This window comes from Ceratotherium simum, chromosome 34, assembly GCF_057802395.1.
Source record: "Ceratotherium simum simum isolate JZ-2026a chromosome 34, ASM5780239v1, whole genome shotgun sequence".
NCBI classification, from domain to species: Eukaryota; Metazoa; Chordata; class Mammalia; order Perissodactyla; family Rhinocerotidae; genus Ceratotherium; species Ceratotherium simum.
The window spans coordinates 1140534-1160597 of NC_141933.1; the positions used below are offsets into that span (position 1 = coordinate 1140534).

Genomic DNA, 20064 nt, shown 5'->3' on the forward strand with positions numbered 1-20064 from the left:
AATGCAGGTTCTGGGGCCCCTTGGCACCAGCTATGCCAGCTGGGAGGCTGACAACTCCACAGGGCCCAGTGGGAGCTCTGCACAGGGGGCTGGCACTGGGCTCCTTGCCCTTCCTTCCCACCTGCTCTTAGGGTCTGCAAGACTGGCCCAGAGTGCACCATGAGTGGATTTTGCAATTCTTTAGCTCCAAAGACCTCTGGACTCAGTGAGATCCTAAGGTGACTAAATGCCTTTCTCACTAAGGGACCTTTGATCTTGCTGAAGTCTCAGCATTCCTAGGACTGCACCACTGTCAGGGCATCTAGCATAGCTTACTGGGGCCCTCTCCAGAGCTCTGCCTGACTTGTGGTCACTATCCCAAAGGGCAGGCCTTAGGGCTGAGCTGGCTGCCAGGAATACAGAGCTGCCCACTGACACTTGAAGTTGGTACAAGACATGCCTCAGCACACGCACAAGCCCCAGCCCCCTCTGGGAAGACTGTGGGGGTCAGCTGGCAGGAAATATGGGGAAGAGAAAGAAGCAAACATGACTAGGAAGAAAAAGAACAAAGTTCAGTTCAGGGAGAAACCTCTCAAGCAGCAGAAATGGGGAAACAGCTGTGCACTGCGTCCTGGGGCAGGCCTAGGGAGCCAGGGTGGGGTCAGACTGTGTGGTTTTCTGCAGGAAACTGCTGGGAACAGCTAGGGATGGGGAGGGGGATCTATCAGCTTGTATCAAATGTAAAATGCCTTGCGATTAAAACTGCTGGCCACGTGTGCATTTAATCCATCCCGGAGGTGCCCCGAAGCCTCTTGCTGGGGGCTGAGATGGAGGGGTTCTGCTTGTCTCTGGGGGTTTCCAGCTTGTGAGGTCTGCAAGATGGTGCCACCGTTCCTGGAGGCGAGGACAGAGAAAGCGCTGGGTCTCGGATATGTAGGATTTTCGATGTCCAGGGGCCATCCAGAGGACCTAGAGCACGTGTCCCCGCTCCACACAGTGTGGTGGGGACCACTGGCCCGAGGACGGTGACCGAAGCTGAGGACTGAGATGCGCTCACCCAGGGAGAGAGGGGGATGATGGCGGAGGGCTAGGCTGAGGAGCGGCCACCAGGGGGTAGGAGGAAAGCCTGGACAGGTGATTCCCGCGTCCACGAGAGGAGAACATGGAAGCGGGGGGAGGTCGGTCCTGAGCAGTCTGCTCGCACGCTGGGCAGAGGCCCTGGAGCCCAAGGCGCTCCCTGGTGGTCACCCACGTGGCCGCAGCGCAGACGTCGCCCGGAGCCCTCCGAGGAGCGCGTGCGCTAGGAAGGCGAGGGGACCGTCCCGGACACGCAGCGGTGCCCACGAGGGGGACCGCGGAGCTCCCCGGAACCCCAGCCCCCGCACCGGCTCCCGAGCGAGGGCGTCAGGCTCCCGGGAGAGCCCGGCCCGCGGAGCGCCCCACCACGAGCACGCATTAGGAGCCCACCACGCAGCCAACGGCCCGGGGTGAGCCCGTGTCCCAGCCTCTCGGTCCTTCCCGCCCCGGGACCAGGCCGCGTCCCGGCTCCTCCCCTCGGACCGCCCGGGGCCCCAGCCAGTCCACCAGGACCCGCCCCTCGGCCCACTCAGGCTCCTCCCTTTACCCCGCCACACCCTTCGCCACGCCCTCGCCGGCAAAGCCACGCCCCGGCCCCCCGCCCCTCACCCCGCCTCTTCCTTCAGCACGCCCTCTCCGGCAAAAGCCACGCCCCTCGCCAAGACGCGCCCCTTGACGCGGGCCACGCCCTTGGCCACGCCCCATTCTCGACCCGCCCCCCCCCTCGGCCCCGCCCACCCCACAAGCTGCTCCTCTCGGCCCACCTACCCCTCGCACGCTCACCCCCAGCCCCGGCCGGTCGACCAGGACCCACCCCTCGGTTCGGCTTCGCTCTCGGCTCCGCCCACCCCATCCAGGCTCCTCCTTCGGCCCGCCGTCCGCCCCGGCTGGTCGGCCATGCCTCGCCCCCGGCCCCCCCACCAGCGTGCCGTGCGCGGCGGCGGGGCGGAAGCTGGCGTGGCACAGCAGCTGCGCGCGGACGTCCTGGGGCGGGACTTCCGGCGGCCCTCGCGAGCGTCTTCCGGCCCCGCGCGAGGGAGGTCCGGCCGGCCTCCGGGACATGAAGGTGAGCCCCGTGGCGGCCGGCCGGGGTGGCCTGAGCGCCCCGCGTCCCGGCGCCTGCTTCTCCTCGCACCGCCTCAGTTCCCCTCCGCGAAGTGGGCGCGCGGGGGACGCGTGTGAGAGCAGGAGGCGCGGTGCAAGGGAGAGCTGGTGTGTGAGAGCGGGTTGTGAGGGAGAGTGAGTATGAGAGGGAGAGAGGGTGTGTGAGGGAGCGCTTGTGTGAGGGAGAGCGGGTCCGAGAGGGAGAGGGTGTGTGAGGGAGCAGGTCTGTGAGAGAAGGTGTGAGAGAGAGTGTGAGAGGAGCGGGTTGTGAGGGAGAGTGGGTATGTGAGGGAGAGCTGGTGTGAGAGAGGAGAGTGTGAGGCAGAGCTGGTGTGAGAGGGCTGTATGAGAGAAGGGGTGTGAGAGGGAGCAGATGTGTGGGGGGTGTATGAAGAAGAGTGGGTGTGTGAGGGAGAGCAAGTGTGAGTGGGAGTGTGTGAGGAAGAATGGGTATGGGGGTGTGTGTGAGGGAGAGTGGCTATGTGAGACAGGATGTGTGTGAGAGCAGGGATGTGAGAGGGTGGGTGTGTGAGGGTGTGTGTGAGGGAGAGTGGGTGTGTGAGGTAGTGAGTGTGAAAGAGAGTGGGTGTGAGAGGGAGGGGGAGTGAATGAGGAGAGGTAGAGAGCGGGTGTGAGAGATGGTGTGTGTGAGGGAGAGCTGATGTGTGGGAGAGGGGTGGGTGTGTGAAGGAGAGCAGGTGTGACGGGGTGTGTGTGTAAGGGAGAGTGTGGGGAGAGCCAGTGTGAGAGGGGGTGCGTGAGAGAGAGTAGGTGTGAGGGAGGGTATCTGAGGGAGACCGAGTGTGAGAGATGGGGGTGAGGGAGAGTGGGTGTGAGGGAGAGAGCAGGGGTGTGAGAGGAGCAGGTGTGCGAGAGAGGGGTGTGTAAGGGAGAGTGGGTCTGTGAGAGAGCGGGGGTGTGAGGGAGAGCAAGTGTGAGAGATGGGGTGGGGAAGAGCAGGGGTGTGAGGGGAGTGGGTGTGCGAGAGAGGATGTGAGGGAGAGTGAGTGTGAGAGACGAGGGGTGGGAGAGAGCAGGGGTGTGAGAGGGAGCAAGTGTGTGAGGGGGAACGGTGTGCGAGAGGGTGTGTGTGAGGGAGAGCGAGTGTGAGAGACAGGTAAGGGAGAGCAGGGGTGTGAGGGGAATGGGTGTGCGAGAGAGGGTGTTGTGAGGGAGAGCAAGTGTGAGAGAGACAAGGGGTGGGGAGAGCAGGGGTGTGAGAGGGAGCGGGTTTGGGGGTGTGAGGGGGAGCGGGTGTGCAAGAGGGTGTGTGTGAGGGAGAGTGAGTGTGAGAGACGGGTAGGGGAGAGCAGGGGTGTGAGAGGGAGCAGGTGTGTGAGGGGGGTGTGTGAGGGAGAGCGGGTGTGTGAGAGAGCAGGAGTGTGAGAGCGTGTGAAAGGATGTAGGTGTTGGGCGGCGTGTGGCGGAGAGAGCGTGAAGGGGGAGGTGGAGGGAGGGAGCTCGCAGGGACCAGTGTAGACGTGAGTGTGTGGGGATAAGAACCTGAGTGGGAGGCAGTGAGGGTGAGCAACACAACTTGGTGTGACTGAGGTGCGTGAGGCAGAGAGAGTGGTGGCCGCCCCGTTTCCAGAGACCAGGTGGCCAGGCCGGAGCGCCGGCCAAGTGACCCGGGGCTTGTTGGCGTGCACTGTGCGGCGCCCCACGGGCTGCCCTCCGGCCCGGCTTCCTCATCTGTGCATGGGAATAACAACAGTGCGGGTCCCGGGGTTCTGGAGAGAACTCCCGCGTAACACAGGGCCTGACGCGCAGCACGTGGTCAATAAATGTCACCTGGGGCTGTGGTCGTCCTGCCTCTTACGCCACCTTCACTTCCAAGAGCGCACTCGCCTCTCACCGCAGGGCACAGTTGGCTCCAAAATTTGTGCTCAAAGACGAGAACTCGTGTGACTGACCATTGCACTTGCTGTGGGAACAGCAGCATTCTGTTAATGAAAGTCGGCTCGAGGTCCAGCCAGGTGTTGGTGACAGACACTCAGGGCACATTGGTCAGCGTTTCTCAAATTGCACATCACTGAATAGTGAGACCAATTTGATGGGTAAAAACCGGTTTCTTAGAAATGAAATAGAAAAGAAATTTTCAGAGTGCATCACAGCAGGGTTACCTCTGATAGCTGCTTTTTCACTCTGCACACACGTATGACACGTACGTACACACGGGACACGCACGCGTGTACTGAGCTATGGCAAACTATTTCTTATTGTCAGTCTCTCTAAAAGACATTAGGAAGTGACTGCTGTGACTTGCCGTCCCTTCGTCAACACACTGCTGAAACAGTCCCGGGAGCTTGGAGCCCTTGACATAGTGGGGCTCTCGTCATTAGGGAGTTACAGAGCAGGTCTGAGACCCCGCCTCCGGAGGCTCTCTGGTTTGCATTTGTCATGAACCTTCTGAGTGACCACAAGTGTGAACAGATCACTACACACCACATTCCCTGTGCAGGGGCCGCTCTGCCCAAAGGAGGTCGTTGGTGTTTGGGGAAGAAACACGTTTTGATGTAAGAACAGGATGTGTGAGCCCAGAAATCTGTTCTGAAGAGCATGATGGGAGAATTTGCCCTCAGGCCTGGGGGCAGGGTGGCAGGGTGGACAGTGGGGAGCCATGGGAGGTCCCCAGAGAAGGGCCTTCCTGCAGCTTGAACACCCCACGCATCATGCAGCTTACACACCGGGTCCCCACCACCAAGTGTCAGGGAGACAGTCTGGAAAGTTCCATGGCTGGTCAGAGAGCAGCCCGCGTCCAAGTGCTTCTCCCTGAGGCTAATGCGTCTCATCCTAGGGCTGGCCCACCGGGCACAGGTGGTCAGCGGCAGCGCCAGCCCAGGCTTGCACTCCGTCTGGTTCTTCCATGGCTCCCTCCATCCGGCACAGAAGCCGGCAGAGCCCATCTTCCTTCCTCCAGATCAGCTCCCTCTCCACCCTTTCCTCTTTCCTTCCCTGTGGTGTGAGATCACAGGTCAAGGGTCAGGCAGGTCAGGTTGCAGGCAGGGGTTTCCGGGTGGGTGGGTGGGTGGTGGCCCTGCCGCCTGGGTGCAGGACACCAGGTGGTGCGGCAGGCCGTGGACAGAAGGTGGAAGGTGGGCACGGCCCCGTGGCTTAACGGTTAAGTGCGCGCGGTCCGCTGCTGGCGGCCCGGGTTCAGATCCCGGGCACACACCGATGCACTGCCGGGCACGCACCGACACACTGCTTCTCCGGCCATGCTGAGGCCGCGTCCCACATACAGCAACTAGAAGGATGTGCAACTATGACATACAACTATCTACTGGGGCTTTGGGGAAAAAAGATAAATAAATGAATAAAAATTAAAAAAAAAAAAGAGTAGAAGGGGTGTTGGGGCGCACCCCTGGGTTACTGCTGGGATGCTCCTGGAGGACCAGCCTCCTGCTTGGTTTCTTATCCCTTTCCATCCTGAGTGACCTGGACCTCTGCCCCAGAGCAGAGGAAGGGCCAGCAGCCATAGAGGGAGTCTGAGGAGACTGGGATTAAAGACAGGGTGCCCAGCAGAATGGGGCCTCCCCATCCTCCTTGTGGCTTCTGCCAGCAGGTGCAGTTGTCCCCCCATGTGCATCGCCTCTGCAGCCCCTCGTGCCAGCCCTTCGTTCTGGAAGCACGTACGTTCATGTGTCTTTCTGGCCTCATGGTGGCCAGGCTGCTCAGAGTGGGCCCTCACAGCTTGGCAGCTGCAGTCTCAGGCTGGCCAGGCAAGTTCTAGGTGATTCTGGGCCACCTGCCCCTGCCTCAGCCCAAGCCCTCTCCTCCAGAGCCCTTCCTAGCCCCAGGGCTATGGTGGAGGGAACCCAAGTTTCATGGCTGTGGTGGCTAGATGGTGGGGCTGGGGCTGCTCTCCTTGATGATTCTGATGCTGGAAAATGTCCCCCGAGGAGAGAGGCTGGTGGGGAGTGGAGTGGGCAGAGGGTGGAGATCTGGGTGTGGGTCTTCATATCCCTCCCCCACAGCCCCTTGGAGTTGCCCTTGCCAGCAGCTCTGCACAGGTGTGTCCCTTCTGTCCTCCTCAGAAGCCCGAGGGCCAGGTCAGGTCCGGCCAGATCAGGTCATTTGTGCCTCCCTGCCTCATGGGGAGGGAGCTGCAGGGCTGCTCACTCCAGGGCCCTGGTCTTCCGCTGTCCCACGCAGGTGTGCTGTGGGTCTGTCAGGTGCCACAACGTGGGCACTCACTGCCTGACGCAGCCCGGGCCCCCTGGTCTGCACCAGGAATACCCATCTTGCCCAGGGAAGTGACAGCCCAAAGTGGGGCAGCCTATGCCACTCTGCAAAGGGAAGCAGGTCAAGAGGAGAGTTTCGAGGGAGTGAAAACAGGCTCCTGGCCCAGAGGTCATTGGGGTGGAGAGGGTGGACGGGCAGGTACCACGAAGGGCCTGGCTCTGCCAGCTCCTGACAGGGCACGCCCTGCCTGGCCGGGCCTCTGACGTCCCCAGGGGAATGTACACCCACCTGCTGGGCAGGGGACTAGGTTGGCCTCCAGTCCTCAGGGCCCTGCAGGGTCTCCTCTGGCTCCACTGCCAAGCAGGCCCTCAGCTGGTCTGGAGGCAGCACGCTGCCTGGGCCGCGAGACTGTTGACCGATGTGCCCTTCACACCTGTGCATCTTAAGGCGTGGTCAGGGACGACAGCCAGACTGGGCCTGCTTGTTTCTCAGCTGCCCTGAGAGTGAAAGACCAGGAAGCATAATCGCCAGGGCGGGAGGTCCAGGACCTAAAAATGAACTGTACAACTAAAAAGTATAGTACTGGAAAGCCAGAAGATACAGAGAAAGCGAACAGTGGACAGGACGACTGGCAGCCCAGGCAGCAGCTCACGTACTGCCAGCGTCCCCCTCTCGTACTTTCTTCTGTGAGTGTACACACGTAGGCGTTTTTAAAGACAGATGGGATCATGCTAGGTATGTATATTTTGTGATGTTTGCACCAACCAGGACATCACGAGCATCGCGTGTCTGTCCGTATTCCATCGTGTGGAAGTGCAGGTTATTCTGTGTAAACAGCACTGCGATGAACATCCTCGCATGTTTTCCTTGTAGGTAGGAAGTCTCCCAAAGCGGAATTTCTGGAAGGAAAACACGTGTTGGAAAGTATAATATTCATGACCAGATTTTCATCCAAAAAGGTTTTCCCAACTTGAATTCCCAGGAACAGCCCAGGAGAGTTGCCACTGGCCCCAGTCCTCATGATAGTGTCCTTCTCCTTAGTCCTCACAAATGCTGGGCAGAAGGGCTGTGTGATTTCAGCGTCCGTTCCTTTGATTGCTGGTGAAGCCGAGGTGCCGTTTTGGGGGCTCTGGTATCTCTGTGTGTTATGGGGTATCTCTGTATTACGAGGTATCTCTCTGTATTACATCTCTTCACGTCCACTCCTTATTTTTGTAGTGGGGTATTTTTTATTGGAGTGTTTTTTATTTTCAATTTCTAAGAGTTCATTGCATGATATGGAGAGATAATGAATAGAAATTCATTGTCTAAAATGTTCTAAGTATTTTTTTTCTGGTTTATTATTTCTTTATATTTGCTCTTGTGTTTCCTAAATGAAAGCTCCACATTTTTATCTAGTAAACTCTATTGGCGTTTTCTTTCATAATCTCTACTGTTGCTGATATAGTTGGAAAAGCCTTCCCAACCCTTAGTTTACACCAACAGGTACTCATGTTTTCTGCTAGTCCTTTCTGTGGCTCTGTTATTTTGCAATTAAGTTCTCCAGTGGCCGTGATTTATTTGGGTTTGAGAGGGAAGTGGGCAGCCAACGTTTTCCTAGATGGCCGGCTGTCAGGGCGGCACTGAGGCAGCAGGGGAAGGCTCTCTGGCTGGTGGCAAGGAAGCCACTTTCTGGGTGTCTGAGAGGAAACGGGCCCAGCAGTGCTGGAAGCTGGACGCTGGCCATTGGGGCTGGCCCAGCACAAGGCTCTGTCCTGGGGCCAGTGCCCAGCCCAGTGCCACAAGGACCCAGGCCCTATTAGGACGAGTGCTCTACTCGGCAGAGGGGACACCCCACGCTGCTGATGGTCTCCACGTGCTCTATCTCTGCAGCCCCCTGGAACCTGAGGCTGGACCCTGCTGTGACCTGCCCACCATGAGGGCGCTCCTCAGTGCGCTCTGGCTTGCTCTGGCCTGCAGCTCTGTTCACACTACCCTGTCAAAGTCAGATGCCAAAAAGGCCGCTTCCAAGACGCTGCTGGAGAAGGTAGGAGTGGTCTGGGGACTGGCTGACCATTGTGCCTTCTTCCTGCCTGCTGGCGCTGGGTGCCTAGGCCTGGGATGCAGCCTGGGAGCCGGGAGGCTGAGGCCTTGGCCTCCTCTAGTGGCTGGCCCTGTACCGCCCTGGGGCTCTGGCTGGATGGTGTCGCAGGGAGCAGCTTCTGGCGCTGGGGCCTGAGGATGCACCTGCCCCCAGTGGGCCTGTCTTTGTGATGACGTCTAGATTTCGGTCCTTACCCCGCCTTCTGCTCCTTTCCACACCTGCGCTGTCCTCCCACCTCATTGTGTTCTGTAATATCCATGGCAGTTGAGCCAATCAGACGAGAGTCGTGCTGTGTTTGCACCATCTCTTTGTGCTGCTTTTCTGAGATGGCCTAGGGAGGCAGAGTGAGTCTTCGGGGACTGTCAGCTCCTCAGGGGTGGGCCTCTCCCTGCAGTCTCCTGGTCAGCAGCACCATGTTGATCCAGACAGTCCCTGGCTGAACAGAGAGGACCGCTGCTGTTCCTCAGGGTTCTGTGTTCTGCCTGAGGACGTGGACACTGATGGCATTCTTCCCGTTGCTTTTATTTCAGACTCAGTTTTCAGATAAGCCTGTCCAAGATCGGGGCCTCGTGGTGACGGACCTCAGAGCCGAGGATGTGGTTCTCGAGCATCGCAGCTACTGCTCAGCGAAGGCCCGGGAGAGGCACTTTACTGGGGACGTCCTGGGCTACGTCACTCCAGTAAGCTGGGCCCTGGGGTGGACAGGGAGGTCCCAAGGGCAAGGTGGTCACTGGGGTCTGTGTTCTCACCTCCCTGGGCCCCACTGTGGAGGTGCAGCAGGAGAGATGCCTCCCAGAGAAGCAGCGAGAGTCACTCTGGGGGTCCTCTGGGGGTTTGCTCCCTGTGGTGCAGCTGCAAGTGGGCTCACCTGTTGTCCATCCTCTGCTAGTGGAACAGCCACGGCTACGACATCGCCAAGGTCTTCGGGGGCAAGTTTACGCAGATCTCACCCGTGTGGTTGCAGCTGAAGAGGCGTGGCCGTGAGATGTTCGAGGTCACAGGCCTCCATGACGTGGACCAAGGTTCTTACCTTGCTGCTCGTCTGAGCTCATCCCAAGGGCCCAGAAGGGTGTGAGCACATGTCTGTGTGCATATGAGTGTGTGTCAGTGACTGCATGTGTGAATGTGTATGTCTGAGTGTGAGGATGAGAGTGTATCTGTGTGTGTGAGAATGTGGGTATATTTGTGAATATGAATGTGTGTGTGTGAGAATGTCTTGAGTGTGAGCATGAACACATGCGAGTGTCTGAGTGTGTCTGGGTATGTTTCTGAGTGTCTATGTGATTGTGTCTCTGTGTGTGTCTGAGTGTACATGTATGAGAATGTGAGTGTGTCAGTGTGATAACTGCCTGGTGTTGGCCTACACCCCCGACCCCCTTGACCGTTTACACATGTGCCCAGAAGGAGGTGTCCAGGGAAGGGGGCTCTGGGAGGGAACCAGGGCCTAGACACCCTGACAGCCACGTTCTGTGGGCACACACCCAAGTTTACACAGCTGTCCCCCTTTTGGGTTGGAGAGGGGATGTGTTAGCTAGTTGTGGAGTTCTGAGACCCAGAGCAATTCCCCAGTGCCAGGAGGGCAGTGTGTCAGAGGACTGAGCAGCTCTGGGGCCTGGCCCTCCAGGTACCCCTCAGCTCCAAGAAAGAGTCCCAGGCCCCTTGGAGTGTGGCCCCAAATGTGGCCGCTTGTGTCCCCCCTGGCCACGGGGTCTGAGCCACCCTGGCTGCTCTGCAGGAGAAGGAAGGGTGAGGTCAGGAAGAAGGGGGTGAGGTCAGGAGGAGGAGGGCATGGGACCTGTGGGTTCTCTCCCCCAGCCTCCCTTTTGCACGCCCATTGCACGGCCCCTGCATTTTCCTCTTTGGAGGTGGGCTGGGTCTTCACATGAGCAACACCCCTCATTGACTGTCCCCTCATGTCCCACAGGGTGGATGCGGGCACTCCGGAAGCAGTCCAAGGGCCTCCGCATAGGTGAGTCCGGCGGGCCTGGGCAGTCAGGGCAGCCAGCCCTTAGGCCACATGCCACAGGGTGGAGGTACTAGCTGGCGTGACCTCCCTGTGTGTGGATGAGTGGCCCCCGTGGTCGTCTTCTGTGCCTGGTAATGCAGGCTGTACTGCCCAGCACATCAGTCACTGCCCTGACCACTTAGAAACAAGGCTGGCCCCGGCCCGGCATTCACAGCCCTTGGTCCACCTGGGGTCCTGTGGCCCACCCACCTGGGCTCAGCCCACCAAGGCCAGTGCCTCCTTCGCCTGTGGACTTGCCCTCCCATTTCTTCTTCATTCACTCAGAGAGCGTTTATTGGGGCCCTGTCCTGGAGCTCACAGCTGGTGAGGGAGGGACACCGTCCCAAAGTGCAGGGGGACCAGCAAGGTCTGGGGAGTGGGGTGAGGGAGGTTTGGGAGCAGGTGACAGCTGAGCAGGAGGAGCCATGGGGACAGGGGCTGGGAGGGGACCTGCGGTTGGAGGCGATGAGGTAGAGGGTGGTCTAGCAGGAGCCAGGCAGCAAGGAGCTGGCGGAGCTGGGGTCGGGGTGCTCATGGGCACTCAGACCCAGTGTGTGCAGGGATAAAGGAGTCAGCATCTTCGTCCTTCCCCAACACCCCTGGTACCCGTCCCTCTCGAGGCCCTGTGGTGTTGGGACAGCCATGCTGGGTGCTCGGCTATGTGGTCACTCTGCTCTGGAGGCCAAGGGCCAGGGCCAAGTGCAGGAGGGTCACGGTCTCTGCGTGGGTCTGTCCCCCCAGTGCCTCGGCTCCTATTTGAGGACTGGACTCATGAGGACTTCCGGAACGTCTTGGACAGCGAGGACGAGATAGAAGAACTCAGCAAGACCATGGTTCAGATTGCCAGGGTGAGGCCTGGTGCTCTGTGGGGCCCGACACAGGCTGCGTCAGGCTTCCTCTTGACTCCGGGGTTCCCAGGGCTGGGGGGACTTCCTTGGGTAACGCCCAGCTTCCCTCTGCCCTGTTGGGAGGGTACCCACCCCAGTTGGCCAGTGCTGGGCTGCAGGAGTTGGGGAGCCTTCAGGCCCCCAGAGTTTGGAGTGAGGGGAGGCACATGAGTGGACAGGACACACAAGAGCCCTGGCATCTCTACTCCTGGCTCCTGTGGGGACCACCACACTGCCCCCTGTAGAGAGTGGCTTCTGGGCCTGCAGCATGGCCTTTGGGCCGGGACCTCACTGGATACGTGGAGGTGGCCAGCTTCGTGTCTGCCTTCCCATCCATCCCTCCTGGGTTGTCAGACCCTCCTCCCTGCTCCTGTTCCTTTCAGAGCCAGCATTTTGACGGCTTTGTGGTGGAGGTCTGGAGCCAGCTGCTGAGCCAGAAACACGTGTGAGTGGTCTCTGGGTGGCTCTCGGGTGGGGCTGCTCTGTGCTCTTCCTACCACGGGTGTCCTGGGAGGAGGCTGGAGGAAGGACGGGGTGAGGGATGCCCTATTTGGGAAGAGGGCCTTCTTCCCACCGTCTGCACCTGGGGGCAGAGATGGCACCCTGAGAGTGTTGGGGAGTGGCTCTGAGAATCCCGGGCACAGCTGGGGCAGGCATCCGGCTCTGACCATGCTGCTTTGCGACCCTGACACCTGCGTGGGTGGCGAAGGGAGCATGAGGAGCGTCGCCCAGGACAACCTGGTGGGAGAACTGTGGTCCAGGCGGTGACAGCGGAGTCGGGCTTGGACAAGAGCAGGAACTCCTTTGCTGAGCACAATAGAGCCTTCCTGGGGACAGTGAGAAGGGGCTAATGGATTGCGCCCAGGGGCCCTCGGAGCGGACAGCCACGAAGTCCTCTGGGAAGAGAATTGGCCACCCAGGCCCACAGGCTCTGTGCCAGCCCTGGGGGATTGCTGCATGGCCCCCTCGCAGCATCACCCACCCTGCCTGTGAGGCTGCAGGCCGCCCCACCTTGGTCAGAGTGACCTGGTAAGGCAGGAGGGGTGGAGAGTCACCTGCAGTAGCCACTGCCCCTGCCTGTCAGGGACATGGGGTTCAGCCCCACAAAAGATGGAGGAGGGACTGAGTTCGCCTCCCCAGGGCATCCTGAACGCAGGCACGGCAGAGCGGTGATGCAGCCCACACGGCGGGCGCCAGGGACACCGGGAGCCTGCAGTCAGCTGCAGCCGTTTCTGGAACTGGCCAGCCCTCCCTTTCTGCGTGAAGGAATCCCAGCTCAGGGCCAGGCCTGAGCCCCACTTCTCCATGCCTGCCTGCCCCAAGAGGGAGCACTTGGCTGGGGCTCTCCTGGGGCATTCCCCCTCAGAGCCAGCGCCGTCCCACCTTCTACCCTCCTGCAGCTGTAGGCCAGTTTCTCCCGACGTGGAGGTGGTGTCACCACACAGATCTGCCTCCAAATGCAGGCAGAAGGTACATTGTCACGGGGGGCCGTGCAAAAGGGGAACAGGACTCCCACCTAAGGCCCAGAGGAAGGTGTGCCTGGAGCCAGGCATGTCCTGGGGCTCTCTGCCCTGGGTGGGGGTGGGGAGACCGCCATCAGCCCTGGGGGATGAGGGAAGGGTGGGGGGGCAGGCCTGCCCGGACAGCTGCAGCTCCCACCCTACCTGGGCCCAGGCCCCCAGCCGTGGGTTCCTGCTTCCCCGTGCTCAGACACCCGCCCCAAAAGGTGCCTCTGAAAGGCTCCCCCTCCTTGCGCTTCTGCCCTGGGAGGCCTCTGGGGCCGGGTTCTAGACGAGAGCTAAGTTGAGTGTGAGATGGTCCTCGTGTCTGTCAGGAGCTAGCACAGCACCTGCCTGTGAGGGGCCCTGGCTCTCTCTCAGCCGAAAGACACTCCCCCCCACCCGAAGGCTCTGCCTGGGTCCTTCGTGGGTGGCCGCAGCCCTGCCGAGGTGACCTTCTGGCACCTTCTGAGGAGGGGGAGCCTGAGACAGATCCCACTGCAGCTTCTTGTGAGACAGCTTCGTTCTCTCTGGGCTCAGGGAGGGAGGGCAGGGGGCAGGAAGTTGCCTGAGCTGCAGCAAGGATGCAGCCGGGCGAGGAGGGGGCCAGAGTGTCCAGGATCCTGAGGAGCAGGGCGGAGACTGGCCGGCCCGGCGGATGGCTTCAGGCATACTGCTGCCCGGAAGCCACCGCCCAGGACAGGCCTGGCCATGGTGAGGCGTGACTGGGACATTTAACAAGGCTGCTACTCCTGCCCCCACCCATCATCCCCATTAGGCTTCTGACTAGATGTCTGAGGGCCCTGTTTCCTTCCAGAAGCACCAGGTCAGCTTGGAAAGGCCATTGTTGGCAAATGCTAAGGGGCAGGTGGCTGTCAGCTATGGGACTCGCGCCCGTGGCCCATGCAGTGTGAAGGGGGGGCAATGGCATGGTGTCTCTGTGACGCCCTGGGCTCCAGGTCCTCCCAGCCCTCCCTCCCACAAAAGTCCTCCGGAGAGGAGCAGGCGGCTTGAGCAGTTGGAGTGGGCGGGGATGTGGCCTGTCTCTGATGGGAGGCCCCGTCACCTCTGTTCACACCCAGCATGCGGCAGGCCTGCTTCCTGGGCACACTGGTGACCTTGGGGTGGCCCCTGCGACTCAGTCCCAGCAGACACCCAGCTGGGTGGGTGCTGCCCCAGGGGCACGAGAACACCCCTCCTTTCTCACGAAGACACAGTCCCCAGGGCAGTCCCAAGAGCCAGGAAGGTGAGCGACAGTGACAGGTACTGATGGTGGCAGATGGTGTGACGGTTCCTGGCAGAGCCGATGCCAGCCTAGAGAGGGAGGCTGGCCTCCTCAAGCCTTTGTGCTCCCTGGAGGGCATGCTTGACCGCCTCCGGCCAGAGCCACCTCCTTGTCGGGGAGTCACAGCGGTACCCGATCTCTTCCACTGGGCTTGTTTCCCGTCAGGAGGCTCTGAGAAGCCGCCATGGTCCAGCGGTTGGCTTGCACCAGAACCCATCCCGCCACGGTCCAGTGATCTGCTCACACCAGACCCCATCCCAGCCTCCTCAAGAGAACTGGGGCTGGGGACCGAGCAGCTGGCCCCGCCCTGCCCTCACCTGTGCTCTGCAGACGCAAGCTGGAGCTGAGCAGGGCCTGGAGGCCGGCTCCCCACACTGTTCCTACTGTTCGCTGTTCCTGGTGTGAGTCCTGGGCACCCCAGACCCTCTGACCTGCACTGCGCGGGGCCAGTGGACTCGCTGCCCGCTCTCCAGATGCGGGCGGCTCCTGAGGGGCTGCGGGGAAGGACTGAGGGCCAGTCTGAGCCAGGGCCTCCCACACACAGTGACGGTGGGGCCAGGCCAGTGTGGACACAGCGTGAGGCCGTCTGGAAACCTGAGCGCACAGCAGCACCGCTGTCTGCGGGGCTGAGGCTCGTCAGCACCAGCCACTTGGCATTCCACGTGCTGCCTGTGGTATGAGCGGGCTGGAGGCGTCATGACAGGTGCTCCATCCCGCTGGCTGGCTCTGAGACGCTGCCACCTCCTGCACCATTCTGGGCCAGAGGAGGCTGTGACGTCACCTCCCTCTCTGCCCGCCCCCCCCAGTGGCTCACTGCCCTCTAAGACACTCCTCTCCCATCTCCGAGCACGAGTGGAGGGGCATGCCTGGTGCCCCTTCTGTGTGTCCCAGAACTTAGGGTGTTAGCCCCCCTGAACCCTTGCCTGAGGCCGAGGCAGACAGAGCTCAGTGCCCAGGTGTCCACCAGGCTGGGGGTTGCTGCATATGGGGGCTGGGCAGTCAAGGCCGGTGCCTGAGGGTGCTAGGTTAGGGCCCCCCTCAGCTCAAGGCGCTAGGCGGTGGAGCTGCCCGCCGTTCTGATCCTATGGCACCTACTGAGGTGCTCCGAGGCCCTCAGTGTGTCCTGTGGGGTTTCACAGCCTGGGCTGACCCAGCCATCAGCAGGTCAGCACGCTGGGCCCACGTGGGTCCTTCCTCACCCCCTCACCAGGCTGTATGGGGTCATTAGAGGTGATGGGTGCTGCACAGACACCCCTCTGCTCTCGAGGGGACCCTGAGCATGAGGAAGGATGGGCCAGCTGGTTCTGGATAGGCCCAGTTGGGGGGAGGGTGACTCTCACGGGATCTGCCGGGCTGTCCCAGTGCTCGAGCACCTGCGCTGTTTGGGGCCACACTGGAGCCCGAGTCTCCAGGGCAGAAGGTGCCCGTGTAGGGCCAAGCTGCTCCTGACCACCCTGACGCTCTTCTCTGTTGTATGCAGGGGCCTCATCCACATGCTCACCCACGTGGCAGAGGCGCTGCACCAGGCCCGGCTGCTCGCCATCCTGGTCATCCCGCCGGCCGTCACCCCTGGGTAAGTGCCGCGCTAACTCAGGGCGGGGGAGGCCCTCCATGGTCAACACCCAGCCCCATCTGGGCAGACGCTGCGGCCGCGGCACCCACAGGCATGGGCAGTGGGGCTCTGGGACCCGCCTCAGCACGTCCTCGTGTGTTGGCGGGAGAAGGCCACATGCCTCCCCCCAAACGTTTGAAGACATGTTGAAAGTCTCTGCATTTGAGGGACAGAGTCTTTTAGACTAGCTTCCACTCGCCCTCAGGAAGGGTGGATCTGGCATTTCGGCTGGCACCCTCTCTGCCCAGGAATCTTCACCCTGAGCTACTGGTACCTGGGCCAGAAGTGGACGACGGTGTGAGCTGGGGCTGCCTGCGTATCACCCTGTAGTGACCAAGGCAGGAAGCTCCCTCTGCATGGTAGCTGAGGGGACACCTGCAGGGAGGGGACTGTGGCCAGTGTATCCAGGACTGAGGGTGGGGGTCCCAGGCACTGCTGATGTGCCCTGGGCCCGGCTAGGCCAGTCCCTCCCTGCCACCTGGGCCTGCCCATGTGCATTTGCGGGACATAGGCATGGGCTGTGCCTTGGTGGCTTGGGAACCAGCAGTTTCTCCAGAGGCTCTGGCTGACGGTGCCCCGGAGCTTGTCTTGTTGGTGTTTCTCCTGCTCCCCACGCTTGCTGACAGCACCCCCGACAGACAGCCCGATCAGCGCCTCCTCCCGGCTGCAACAGCAGCAGCGGGATGGAGTTATGCTGGTCCTTCACCTCGGAAAGGCGGAGCGCTAACCACAGGGAACAATAGCCCCAGGAGGGGTCTGCGTGCAGGCACATGGGGAGCGGTGCCTTTTCTCTGCTGGCCCTGTGGCTGTGCTGTCCTTGAGCCCTGCGCCCAGGGTCACAGCCACGCCCCGGAGAGTGCTGCCGCCATCACCATCAGTGGCGCTCTTGGAGCTTTTGCTCAGTTCACCCACAGATGGAGACACCAGAGCCAGTGAGCTGGTTTAATTAGAGCCCCAGGCCGTCTTTGCTGGGGGCGGGGCCCTCGGGCTGAGCCCTCTGAGCCCTTGTGGCTCCTGGGACCCCTCAGGAAAGCCCTCCCCTCTTGCTTAGCCTCAGGGAGCTGACCTCAGACTGAGGAGGGCTGGTTTCCTTCCTTCCTGCTGGGCCCAGCGCCCCAGCTCACTGCTGCCAGTGCCATCTCGGGCACCCCGTGCTACCCTACGGGTGAGCTCCGCAGCCTCACAGGCAGGCGTCCACCCTGACGTAGTCTGTGCCTCCCCCCATCTCCAGCTGCCCCTGTGGCTTCCTGGGGTTTAGAGCAGGCTGTCACCTCAGAGTCAGGAAGGTGCTGAGTGGGATGAGGGGTGCTCCTAGGGAATGCCCCTCTGCACAGAGGCTGCCCCTGGTCACTTCACCTGAGGGCCAGAGAAAGCCTATGACCAGAGTGTGTGGAGGGCTCCAAGGGGGCGGTGGGCACAGGTCACTCGTGAATGCAGAACAGGTATGGAGGGCGGCTGTGTGCGCGGATGGGGTGGAGGTCCAGGCTGGAGGGCTGAGGGACGCTGGCTGGCCAAGGGCAAGTGGGCCTGGGCCTAGTGGGGCAGCAGCCACAGAGGAGCAAGGGCAAGAGGAGGAAGCGGTCGAGGCCCGGGTGACTGGGCCTGTGGGGAGGAGACGTGGGTGCCCCAGTCGCAGACGGGCACTGCATGTGGACAGTGACACCCACCTTCTGCACGTCGCCAGTTAGTTGCCCCGTCAGGGTTGCTGTGGGGGTGGCACAGCGGGCAGCATCCACATGCCAGGCAGTATGTGGCAGGGGCCGGTGACCATGTGCAGAGCCTGCACTGACTCGGAGGAGGGTCAGCCTGGGAAGGGCAGGTTGGGGGCAGGACTTGGGGTTGACCATCCGATAGGCGACATTTCAGCCTTGAGGGTGGGTGGGGGCAGCAGGTTCATGATGTCTTGGGGGAGATGCTGGCAGAGGAGGGGGAGATGGATGGTAAAGCCTTTTGGATGCGGCCGCAGGGGTTTTAAGGATTGGGGAGACAATATGGGATTCCCTCAGGGGGAGAGGGCACTTGGCCTCACACAAGGTGGGGTCTCTAGCAGGTTGGGACATGGCAAGGGGTTGACGGTGAGTCTGTGGCCCTAATGCCCGGCCTGCGACTCTCCAGCGATGGGGCCCAGGCCCAGAGATGGCAGCCGGACGAGGTGATGGAGGAGGTAGGCATCTACCATGTGGGGTGAAACTGGAGGGGCTGAGGGGCAGAGGGTTGGGAGTCTCAGAGAGAGAGGAGGCCCTAGAGGCGGGCTGACAGGAGGAAGAGTGAGGGGGAGACAGACCCCCAGGCATTCTCCCCTGAAGCGGGCAGCAGGGCTGCAGGTCCCCACCCTGCCTGGGCGAGCTGTCTCGGTGTCTAGGAGGAAACCGGTAGAGGCCGTGCTCATGTCCACTGTCAGTGGCCGCACGAAGAGAGGCAGGGGCTGCACGATGTTTGCTGGGCCCCCCCCCATCTGCAGTGCCCCAAAGAGACGCATGTGCCCAGCCCCGCCTGGAGTGCCCTTCCCCCCTCCAGCAGCTGTGGAGTCTTAGGGTGAAGGGGCCACGTGGCTGCCTGGCCTTCTGGAAAGAGGGGCGCCCATGGGAAGAAGGTGACTCGGCAAAAAGCATCTGACAGACTGGAGCCGGCCGGGAAGGAGTGTGAGGCAGCCAGAGCCTTCAGGAGCAGAGGGGCCAGTGGGCATGGGGCGTCCCGGGCCAGGGCACAGAGCCCCGCAACCCTGTGGGCCGGCACTTGACTTCAGGGCAGAAGCAGCACCCATCTGAAGATTCTGGAATCGAGGGGCTGCGTGGCCATTATCTCCCCTGCAGCTGCTTGGGTGGGCTGCCCAGGACAGGAGCGGCCGCTCACGGGGATGTGTTTTCCTTTTGTTTCTTCCTCCCTGGGTTTTCTTTCGTCAGAAACTAACCCAGAATGCAAGGATTTCCTCTTGAGCAGTAATTCTTGTTTATGGGAAGTCAGGCCGTGTCTGTTGACCAGCTGCTCTTGAGTCTCCACGTGCGTCTCATGGGTCACAGAGACAATGGCGGGGCTGCAGTTTGGGGGTGGTGCCGTCACTCCCTGTGCTGCACCACGAGGAGTGGGGGGCTGCCTTCCAGCCCAGTCCAGGCGGGCCTCGCCGAGACCCCGGGCCTCCCCCTACTCACTGGGATGCTTCATGGGTGCCAGGTGCTGGCTGCACGGCGGGGAGGCGCCCCCAGTGCCTGGCAGGCATGTCTATACCTGGGGGTCCCTAAGTGGGGCCAGACAGGCTGGCAGGCCTTTTCTCTAAAGGGCCAGAAGTAACTGTTCTGGGCTTGAGGGCCGTGGGCTCCTTGATGAGGAGCCCTTGGGCTGAGGGCTCTGCAACTGGCCAGGGTTCCTGGCGTGGGGGATCTCAGGGCTAAGCCAGACGCAGGGCACAGTGTGGAACCATGCACACAGCAAGAACACTCGGGGAGGCGTGTCCTTAGGGAGAGGGCGTGTTCCTTGGTTTCTTTGCCCCTGGGGCCTGCAAGAGTCGGATGCTCAACATGTGGTTGCCATCACCGGCTGTGGCCTGGTGCTGCTGCCTGCCTGAGCCTTGCGGTGAGGCCAGCTCTGCCTGGAGCACCTGGCATGGCCCAGGTACCCCTGCAGAAGCCCAGGGCATGCGCCAGAGGGGCAGGGACATGGTGGCGCTGTGGACGGGTGGATGGATGGGGTGCAGGAGCCTGGCTCATGGTGGGAGGCTGACACCCACGTGAAAGAGTGGGCCCAGAGGAGCTGGATGCCCCAGGAAGGGGTAGTGGGTGCGGGGGACAGTTGGACCATGGGACAGACCACACAAAGCAGAAACTGTCTCTGACAGGGCTGCCACTGAAATTGGCCAAAGAGGGGGAGGCTCGGGGGGTTGTGCCCCACGTGAGCCTGGTCCACACTCTGACGGTCCTCTCAAACAGTGGTCTTCTCAGAGCAGAGTGCTAATGGGAGAAGGGGGCTCGGGAAAACCCTACCCTCCCCGACCCCCGGGGCTGTCATTGGGGAGCGTCTTCTTGAAGGAATAGTCGGCCAATAGAAGTGAGGCCTTCCGCCACACTGAGTAGGTTTAAACAGAAGGGTTTCTCTTTATGAGGTGAGCAAGGCCCTTGGGGTGGCAGGCCTCCTGGTCCCCTCCCCCAGTTCATCTCCCCACATCCATCTGCCTGAGTCCTGCCCCAGGCCGGCCCCCCTTCACATCTGGTCCTGGCACTACCAGGACCTCTGGGGGTGGGGTCTCTCTCTCAGTTGAACAGGAAAGCCGTCAGACACCAAATGCCCCCTGGGAGCCCCTGGGTGTTGAGGTGACCAAGACATAGGACTAGGGGGATGCGCCCCTCTCCTGGGC

At 61.4% G+C, this 20064-nt stretch overlaps 1 protein-coding gene across 3 annotated transcripts in view; it reads left to right on the forward strand.

The window, feature by feature from the left end:
• Nucleotides 1-2047: 2047 nt before the first annotated feature.
• Nucleotides 2048-20064, forward strand: part of CHID1 (chitinase domain containing 1) — a 30070-nt gene continuing 12053 nt past the window's right edge. Inside the window, exons 1-8 of one of the 3 annotated variants that reach the window (XM_087422401.1) lie at nucleotides 2048-2122; nucleotides 8218-8371; nucleotides 8959-9108; nucleotides 9318-9450; nucleotides 10353-10397; nucleotides 11175-11281; nucleotides 11704-11765; nucleotides 15585-15677. In XM_087422401.1, the coding sequence (XP_087278527.1) occupies nucleotides 8261-8371; nucleotides 8959-9108; nucleotides 9318-9450; nucleotides 10353-10397; nucleotides 11175-11281; nucleotides 11704-11765; nucleotides 15585-15677 (701 nt within the window). In that variant the 5' untranslated portion in view covers nucleotides 2048-2122; nucleotides 8218-8260. Of the gene's footprint in view, nucleotides 2123-5743; nucleotides 5793-8217; nucleotides 8372-8958; nucleotides 9109-9317; nucleotides 9451-10352; nucleotides 10398-11174; nucleotides 11282-11703; nucleotides 11766-15584; nucleotides 15678-20064 lie in introns of those variants that run through there. The other 2 variants (XM_087422400.1, XM_004441034.3) reach the window with 2 other exon arrangements.